The 10,406-nt window shown below is 32.6% G+C and overlaps 1 protein-coding gene across 1 annotated transcript; it reads left to right on the top strand.

Moving 5' to 3' along the window:
• Window positions 1-3,113: 3,113 nt before the first annotated feature.
• LOC119831250 (proton-coupled folate transporter-like) lies at window positions 3,114-9,896 on the top strand. The gene is made up of 7 exons (XM_038354544.1): window positions 3,114-3,914; window positions 4,050-4,191; window positions 5,482-5,583; window positions 6,293-6,430; window positions 7,424-7,507; window positions 8,252-8,408; window positions 9,830-9,896. Exons 1-7 carry the CDS (start codon window positions 3,114-3,116, stop codon window positions 9,894-9,896), a joined length of 1,491 nt encoding a protein of 496 aa, XP_038210472.1.
• The last annotated feature ends 510 nt before the right edge of the window (window positions 9,897-10,406 follow it).

Raw genomic sequence — 10,406 nt, 5'->3', positions numbered from 1 at the left:
ATAAATCGAGCTGAGAGAGAGTTCGATATGCGTGAATGAAACCAGTAGTTTCCAAAGGGATTTAGAAGGAAAGAAAGAAAAACATTTATATTGACACAGACATACACACATACAACAGATCATAACAGAAAAAACAGCTTATAATAAATCAAAAAAAGAAAAACAAAAATTAACGGCTACACTTAACAATGATGTGTGGCTGCGTGTATCAAAAAGGGATGCCACTCAGGAAACCTGGCTTAACGCCTGAGCTTTGAGTATCAGTGGTACCCTTTCGACATCTGGAGTCGCTCTATATTATATTTAGGTAAAGTTCCTTAACTCTAGGAGGCAGGGTTATGAGTTGTTCGTGGGTTTCCAGGAAATACATTTTTATACATACTGCCGAAATTAATTCATTCATTTTTAGGGTTTAGTACGCAAAGGGTAAAACGGGGGGGTCGAGCACGCTTCGGCACGAATTGGGCCAGCTCGCACCGGGGAAGTACCACACCCCCACAGAAGACCGGCGTGAAATAGTGGCATGCCACTGTGTTTCGTACGGTGAGTGGGGGAGCCGGAGGCCCATTTCCTTTTCCTCACCCGTCCTAGTCCATTCCTTCTTTCCAGTCGTTAATCCTTTCCTTTTCCCTTACCCCATAAAAGCAGGCAGCGCATTCACAGAGGTACTTACACCTTTGCGAATGTTTATGGGCGGTGGTGATCGCTTTACATCAGGCGAACCACCAGCTCAGCTGCCCGCTATGACATAAAAAAAAAAAAAAAAAAAAAAAAAAAAAACTGGACCTTTATGTTCTTCACTGTCCGTTTGTCTTTCTATCTGTCTATAATTGGGGCTAGGAGAATTTTAATGGGTTACCATTTCCTTTTGCAGTTTAAACGTAACGTAACGTAACGTAACGTAACTGAGTACCGAAAGTGCGACGTGTACTTAATCGATTGTTTTTCATTCTTATGTACCTTCAATGCATTCATTTATTTTTTGAAAGCAGTCTACAGGAAAAGAAAGTTTGGGAACATCGGGTGTAATCTGGTGTAATTTCAAATTGTGATCAACTTCCGAACCCATAAACATAAGCTGCACAGCTAGGAAAAGCCTGTCTTTATAAAGGCTTTCTATAACATTATACATCTCAACATTGTAGGTTATATTTTTATATTGGATATTTATTGTTTTCTCATTTCAAAATGTAGGCAGCTATCGGTAAAAGAGATAATTCAATTTCCATGCCAAGATATATAAAATGTTATTCTTCACATAGATGCATATATATTAGTTGATTACAAAACAAGAAAGCTTCAAAATGTATGTAAAATAATTACAAGGGCATTAGTATAACTTCGTTCAAAACTTATAAGCCAATAATTAAGAATATTTCACATCAATCCATAATCCATTCTGTAAGTTAAATCATATTTGATAAGTTTATTAAGATCAAATCACGTTTATTAGTTTTTATCTCAAAAATCTACAAGTATCATCACATTCACACCAATGTAAATTTTCAGATTTGTTATTAGTGGAATTGTTCAATAATCAGATCTCAACTAATAATAATATTAAGAAACTGATAAATATGTATACAAAAAATTCTATTAGGTGAAAGTAACTCGTTAAAATATACGATGTTGTCATAATTTACAATGACTGGCATTCAAAACCCACATCAGTGTTTATTGTTTAACACTGCAAGTCTATTTTATAATGCATAATATTATTTGTGGCTTTATCAGCTCACGGTCGATATAGTAGCTAAACAAACACCCTGTACAAATAGTAATTAGTAGTGTTAAATAATGATAAAAGTAATCTACAGCGTGTTCCAATACGTTTGTATGTTATTTATTAATATACATTAATATATAATTTACATAGGTATACGCTATTGAACTAGCCTTATAAATTTTGTATGAACCATGTAACAATTCGTATTTTTAGTTAAATCATAACGATTATTTAGAAGGCTTTATCACGCGGGATACGAATGTGTGTCTTTTACCATACCGGGGCAATGCCCCACCACTCGGCAACCCATGAACTATCTCAACAATTGAATTTGTTATATTCTTTCGGCTTCATTTGCCTAAGGGATTTCCCATGTCATCGACTGGGACAATTTACAACTATCTCGACCAATATGAAACTTTATTTCAATGATTACAATATTGTATCGATGAAATTACACTTCTTTTTCATTTTGTAATGTCAAAACCTTTAAAATACCATGTTGTTATAGATTATATACTATTTAGAATTATGAGGTTTTGTCTTTGATGTATATATAACTTTTTGAAAGAGGTTTCTTAACAAGCAAGTCAATTCCGTGAAGAAATATCGAAACAACATTATTATTTCCAGTGTTTATTTGCGGGGTTAAATTAAACTAGGAGATGTTGCTCATTTTCCGCACTGCAGAACCAAGATATTCTAGTAACTTCTCCTGAATCTTAGGTTATAGTCGAGCAGAGGTAAAAATGGAAACGAAAACTAAAACAAAATATTTTATTTTCAAAGTTGAAATAGTATGTAATAGATTTATTACAAGTTGTTACCCGCGCCGACACTCGTGTGATAAAATGTTTCACCACGGTAGAAATTTTAGCTTAATCACTCTGTAAATATTTCATAACATAAAAATCATAGCAATAAATATGCATAGCTCCATTGTGACGTAAGAGAAAAACAAACAAACATATCTATCTACTATCTCACATACTTCTTTCAATTTCTCTCGTAGTACAATAAAACTATGTATATACACTTGCAATGTTGCGAATCATTAAATTAACTTGATATCAATTACAACAAATTTAATGTACATGTTCAATAACTTCAATTGTGCTCTACTTCCACATCAGCTTATAACTAAAATCCTAGAAAAACAATACATCGGACATTTTCAGAAAAAAAGAATTACGGAGCTAAATTGAACATTCTATCCTTAAAATAATGTTATCATAACATTTTATCGTTTTGTTGGTATACTTTTATTACTATATCGACGTAAGTAAACAAAGGCAAAGAAAACGATAAATCTTCGACTCGGAGCGAAAACGTATCAAACGCTGTTGGTGTTCGCGGCGAAATTAATAAAGTCAAAAAATATATCACTATGACAACCGTAAAACAGACGATAGAACCTGAAGAACAACCTCTGGACAATAATAAACAAGATGTTAAAACTGATAATTATGTAGAAAAGAAAACTATCTTTGAAAAACTGTCATACCTGAAATCCAACACAACAGTGGAACCTATTCTGGCTGGCCTTGTCATACCTTCGATGTTAGCCAGATTGGCGATACAAAATCTAAATTTGGATAAAGTTTGTCGCGTTAAAAATGCTTATGGTGACGAGATATGCGATGCTCTGTTACAAAAGAAGGACAATTTAAGCTCCTACGAGGCGGAAGTACAGCAAGTTATATCATCCATAGAAGCTTGGAAGAGTGTGATACAAACATCGTTACCAACGATTCTTGTGATATTTATGGGAGCTTGGAGTGACAGGACTGGGAATAGAAAACTGTGCATTCTTCTACCATTGCTTGGGGAGTTGTGTGTTTGTTTGAGTAATATACTTAGTACATATTTTTTCAAGGAGATATCGGTGGAATTGACCATGTTCTTGGAAGCGTTCTTTCCATCTATTACTGGTGGATGGGTCATGGTGTATCTCGGTGTATTTAGTTATATAAGTGATATCACAAATCCTGAATCCAGGACGTTTCGTGTGGGTTTGGTTAATTTGTGTTTGACAGCCGGAATACCAGTAGGCACAGCTCTCAGTGGGATTTTATTGAAACTTTGGGGGTACTACGGTGTTTTCACTGTTTCGGGGTTAATTTATTTGATAACTTTACTATATGGATATTTTTATTTGGAAAGCAGAACAAAACCTGGAACTGAAAAGGTATAGTTTGGGAAGTTTATTTATTTGTATCAATGTTTATTATAAAATAAGCCTTATATTCAGTATCTTATTTTCGGGCTTGTACAAGACCTTAATGGTCAGTTAATATTTAATGTGGAATTATATTATTTTTAGGTTAAACCGTTTAAAGTATCCGAAGTGTTTTCATTGGTTAAAGAAACAGCCGTTGTAGCATTTAAGAAAAGAGATGGGAATTTGCGAAAAAAGATAGTTCTCACACTATCCGTTGTTGCTATTGTGTATGGACCAAACCATGGTGAGTTCTATCTATAGATACTAAAATTATAAAACTGAAGAATTTGTTCGTTTGTTTGAATGCACTAGTCTCAGGAAGTGCTCGACCAATTTCCAAAATTCATTCACCATTGAATGTTGTGGATTGCTGAGTGCTATAGGCTATATATGTACCACAGGCAAAACCAGGGCGAATCGTTAGTAAAATATACTAGCTAGATGTTGAGAAGACAGAATCTTCGCGCAAACTGTCAAACCCATATAGATTAAATGGCCGGTCAGTTCTATTCGTTTTAATTATTTGCGAAAATTTCTTAAGCATTTCTTGCAAATCATTTTTCATCTGACAATAACAAACACAACAAATAGAATAAATGAATATTTGTGTTTGAGTTAAGGACATGTACCATTTACGTATGCTTGACTGATCGATTTTCTTTATGGAAAAGCACGTGATCAGCCTTTTATGTCATGCCAGACCAAGACATTTTGAATCCCCATCGGGAATCTATACAGGACCCCTCGCTTCTACCAGGGAGGCAGTTGATACATTGTAGTACACATCGATAGTCGATTTTATACTTGTAAAATTTGATAGCTTTTTCTAGCTCGTAGACCTTCTAAACTACCTTATTATTCTATAGCCTCGTATTTTCGACTTTAGATATTTATTATTTTATTATTATATATACTGTCCACCTAAGGCGTCGTTCGCGTGCACTTCCAGGTATCGCGTGACAGCCGTCTATATTTCTATAGCTCATTGCTTAACATTTGTGTTCATGAAAAAATTTTGCCTATCACAAAAAAACTTTCTAACTTTGCAAAAAATTTATGAATCTTATAATATATCTGTTCAATGGTTAATATGCCTGAAAGCGCCATAGACCGATCAACAGAATTAGTTTATATTATTGGATTTAAAGTAATATAATCATCAACTTTTACTAAAGGAACTCTATCATTAGTAACTCAATACACGACAAGATTGAAGAATTAGACACTTAACAAAAACATCGCAATATTATTCATTACAAATCCTAATCGCGACGGTACCATCTCTATCAAGGATATCTTTAAAAAACCATTGACGTTTATTTAATCCTTATCTAAATACAAATATTATTGGCAGAGGAAGTATGAAAATTGCTCGAAACAATAACATTAGACACAAACAGTGCAGGGACACTACGAATTTCATTAAACATTCAATGTTCGCTGGCAAACTGAATTCAATGGATTTTTATTCAGTAATGTAAAACTGAATTTTGCACTCTCCTGCAATGTTATTAAGATGATTTTCGTTCGACAGGCGAGAGAATAATCACCTACATGTTTGTGAGGTATCGGCTGAAATGGGATGCTTTGAAATTCAGCCTCTATTCCACTTACAGCCTCATCACACATTCGCTAGGTAAGCACGTTTCATAAATGAACTGATGTTTTTAATCGACTCGTTTACGTCCCTCTGGTATTATTTAAAAAAACACGGTCTATTTGCTCACTAGAAAATTTTATGGAAAACTCTATTTTTATCTAGCTTTATTCAATTATATTTCATAGTGAAATTATTGTGTCCCCTGTAATAACATAATCCTTCCTTTAATTTAATTTTTAGTTTTATAGCATTGAAATGCTTTTCAAAAATTTTCTCATAATCCTTCCTACTAATATTATAAATGCGAAAGTTTGTAAGGATGTGTGCGTGTTTGTTGCTCTTTCACGCAAAAACTACTGAACCGATTGCAATGAAATTTGGTACGTAGACAGCTGGACAACTGGAATAACATATAGGCAACTTTTTATCCCGACATTCCTACGGGATACGGACTTACGCGGGTGAAACCGCGGGGCGCAGCTAGTTTACTATATCGCCTATTTTATTCTAATTTAATGGACAACACAAGGTCAATGTTTTATAATGTATAATTTCTTCATAACTATACAAAAAATTAAATCAATTTTTTAGATTTATTTACCATTCTAAATATTGCACTGTTTCCATTTGTACGAGATTTTTAATCGCATTAAATATACACATTACTTAAGTTTAAAACTCACTTTTAAGAAAAGTTATAGTTTAAAAATAAAGCACCTAACGCCATGTTTTTTTCAACTTTCAGGGGCACTCTTTTCCATCAGTGTGTTCAGCAAACACTGGGGTTTCCACGACAGTGTTTTATGCCTCATATCTATAGTTAGTAAATTAATTGGCTCAGTGTATCTGTCTTTCGTTAGAACTGACATGGAAATGTTTATGGGTGAGTAGAAAGTAATAATGAAATTATTACACAACATTTCTTAATATAAGATAATGTCAATAGCTTGCTTGTAATTCGTATTACAAAAAATTTATTTCGAATAGAATACAGAATGATTATCATGAACTTAAGAGATTGTAACATGATAATAATAAACTATATCACGGAGTTTTGCGTCGATAATATAAAATACTCTTCAAAATCCGCCAACAGTGACTCAGAAATAATACAGAGCCAACAATGTGTGGTGTTAATACACACGTGACATTAATCGTGATTAATTGCGCTCATTAATGGAAACTCATTGACAGTCAATACATTATTCAGTTTTTCTACAATTTTACAAAAGCGTGGCAAAGATGAATGTTCGGTCTGAATATGTATACATGTCGATATTATGTGATATTAAATGATTTCGATATTGTAATGAACATGTTATGACATGTATAACATGTTAATTTCAATATCGAAATCAAATCTGTTTGCTATGTCATCCTACTTCCTACTATATCCTATCCTACTAATATTATAAATGTGAAAGTTTGTAAGGATGTGTGTGCGTTTGTTGCTCTTTCACGCAAAAACTACTGAACCGATTGCAATGAAATTTGGTACGTAGACAGTTGGATAACTAGAATAACATAAAGGCTACTTTTTATCCCATTATTCCTGTACAATTTTTGTTGAAGAGTAATAAATAAATAAATAAATAATTCTAAATATTAAGACAAATACTAATTTCCAAATAATTAACATTCCATATGTTTTTGTACGGCTTTTGTGGTCTCCACTTGCATTATTTCGGATATTTTTGTACGGCTTGCATCGACTAGCACGATCCTACTATTTGCTTTATAAATTAACACCCATCATTCATCATTATCATTTCCATAGGCAATTCCATAACCAATATATAAACGGATCATATTCAAAGTACATCTGAATTCAAGGAATTCCTTTGATACGTGACTAAATATTTTCATTTATTTTCAGTGCCAATAGTTGAAATTCTAAACGCAACAACATTCACCTCCCTGAGGTCGATGGCTTCAAAGCTAGTTCGAGACGAAGAAATGGGTACGCTTTATTTATATTTAACTTTTATTATATACTGTAAAAGATTAGACGGTTAGAAGTAGCGGTTTATTTGATTTCGGATATTAAGATGTCTGAATCCTAATTCATGCATTATTAATACACGTCGAATGTACTCGCATAAAGGTAAGGGGAGGTTGAAATTGCCCGTAATGAAATACATACATTTATTGCTAGATTAGGAGCTTTATGTTAAGAGTTTTTAAGTGCTAAATTATGTTAACGCACTGGGAAGGATTCAAATATTTTATTTTTATTATTTCATTACATAATTGTCTGGTTTACGACATGAAATGTGTAGGTATTTAATATGACAAATTTCCATGCAACTTTCTTTAACGCTTATGTCTTGTATGAGAGTACAAAAGGATATTTCGCGTGTAAAGCTGCTATATATAAGTTATTCACATGCTTCCTGTCATCCAATACAGTTTCATATAGTTAGAAAATTTGTTATAAAAAGATATTTAAAACGTTTCTATAAAACCGATTGCCAGTAGTTTCTTTTATCATTTGGAATACGATGACAGCTTAACGTATGTGCATAATATCTGGTGTTTTAAATTTTAGTTCAATTTGTACCACGTCGTATAAGGAAAACTCAAATACCATACAAATATCCAAAACCATGAAATGCGAAAGGGACGAAATAGTTGACAAGTAATCACAACTAACACCTCGATCATATTCTATACAATGTTTCCTAACAATGAAATTGTTTTTCAGGTAAAATGAATTCGCTGTTCAGTCTGGTGGAGACGTTGGCGGCATTATTCTTTGATCCCACGTATTCGATGCTATATGCTCGCACTATACCGATATTTACGGGTGCTGTGTTCATTTTCAGCGCAGTTATGACGGTACCGGCTATTGCTATTTTAATGTAAGTTTTTCTATTATTACCTATATAGTTAAGAATTAAAAAACAGTTGTTTTAGGAGGGCTTGTGAAGTATTCTACATTGTCACTTTTTTAATGTTTATACCTTTAGACATGAATAAAAAACTACACTTTTTAAACTACAAGTGCCATGTTTTCTCAGTAAATTAAAAATAAAATCAGATTATTTTATCACTGACTAGCTGTGCGACCCTATTTCGGCCGTGTGTCGGCCGTCGGCTGTCTTTGTCACTCAGTGAAGTTGCAATTTTGTAATGGTAAAAGAATTTTAAATCGACCCAATATTTGTATGCAAGTATGTTGAAAACATTACAAACACACTTACATATAAATCTTTCCTCTTTAATATATTACTATACATAATATATTATGATATCAACTAGTGAAAGATAGGTAGGAAAAATCCACCAAAATAAATCCAGTCGTTTGAAGATCAAAAACAAAAAGGCAAACCGTACATTGTCTTACGTCATACGAATATATAATAAAGAAAAAGTTAGTTTGACAATAAGACAAAATTTTATTAATTTGTCATTTTCGATATGAGCCCAGAACGCCTAGTATAAGTTGATACGGGTAGCGCGTGACAACTGTTGTGAGTTCACCCTATAATTATTTTGAATGCCAGTTCATATGCCATAATTTTAGGCATACAGATTCTATCTTTATAATTTGTCTGAATAATAGTAGAATCAAATAATTATAAAATTTCATTGTTGTATGTTACCTTTACAATGCTTTTATATACCTAATTCTAAGATGATTATGGTAAAGTTTAAATTGTGAGTCTTTACATAATTTAGTCTAGCTTAGTATATAGGATGGAATAACTTAGTTACATCTTATTACTAGTATTATATAAATTAACAGACAAGATATTACATGATTTATTAAATAAATAAATACTTTAATGCACCCACACAAACAAGAAGCGGACGTACACAAACAAAAAAGAAACACAAACAAAGAAGAGCGGTACATTAGACGGTCTTATCGCTGAAAAGCGATATCTTCCAGGCAACCTTTGGATATAGAAAGAGTTTAATAGAGGAAAAGCGGTAGATACTGCATCACTAAAACATAAATATATTATAACATTACTATACTAAACTTAATAGATAAAGCGGAGACATAAAATATGTTTTTTTAAACTGTGGAAAAGTATGTGCGAATTATTAAATGTTTACGTAGGCTTGTTTACTCTTAGGCACGTTAAACCGAAATAGCAAAAGAAATTCGATTTCTGAGGCGGGATCACGAGTAGTCAAGAGGAGGCGTTGCCACCGGCCGTCGAATAGCGTGGGTTCGAATCCCGACTCGTGATCGAATTTTTTCTATTATTTATACAAGTACACCTCTGTGTATTTCTCATACTACTATTATATTCTAATTATTTTCTTGCAGGTGGCTATTTATTCAGCATCGAAGGGAAAGAAAAGAAAAAATAAAAGAAGATACTGAAATGAACTAAAAAAATATAATAAACTAAATTCCAATGAAATGTTTTTCAATATTGTTCCTTCAAGCTTGGTATCAATCAATTTTGAAAAAATAAGCTATTATATAATTGATTATTTGGCATAGCAAATATAAATAAAAATTATAACAATTAACAAACTATTAATAACAATTAATTGAGTAAAAATAGATAATTTAGGAAAAGAGTAGTTTTGCCAACGTATCTGCTAGTAATTTTTGTTTTGATCTGCGGGCATGCTCAAATACATACAATATATATTTATGAAGAAATGACGTTAAAAGGCAATTTTTATATCCATACGATATGTATCTATAGAATATATATACGAATCTGAAGTCGTAAAAAAATCCAAAATGTCCTAATCTTCCAATTCTACAAAATTCAACATTTTATAGTCCACGCGAGAGAACCCTGGATGAAAAGCTAATAAATACTTAGTCTGGCCATAAATACTGTTACACTTAATTATAAAAAAATATTACATTTGAATTTCGAATCTGT

The sequence above is a fragment of the Zerene cesonia genome, chromosome 13 (genome assembly GCF_012273895.1).
Source record: "Zerene cesonia ecotype Mississippi chromosome 13, Zerene_cesonia_1.1, whole genome shotgun sequence".
Lineage (NCBI taxonomy): Eukaryota > Metazoa > Arthropoda > Insecta > Lepidoptera > Pieridae > Zerene > Zerene cesonia.
Note: the sequence above shows the minus strand (reverse complement) of the source record. Positions and strands in the feature narration are given on the sequence as shown.

Excerpts from the sequence above, each read along its gene's own strand:
- LOC119831250 (XM_038354544.1), top strand. The coding sequence starts at position 3,114 with ATGACAACCGTAAAACAGACGATAGAACCTGAAGAACAACCTCTGGAC. Across the intron at positions 6,431-7,423 it reads TGACATGGAAATGTTTATGG|TGCCAATAGTTGAAATTCTA; the intron begins GTGAGTAGAAAG and ends ATTTATTTTCAG. Across the intron at positions 8,409-9,829 it reads CCGGCTATTGCTATTTTAAT|GTGGCTATTTATTCAGCATC; the intron begins GTAAGTTTTTCT and ends ATTTTCTTGCAG.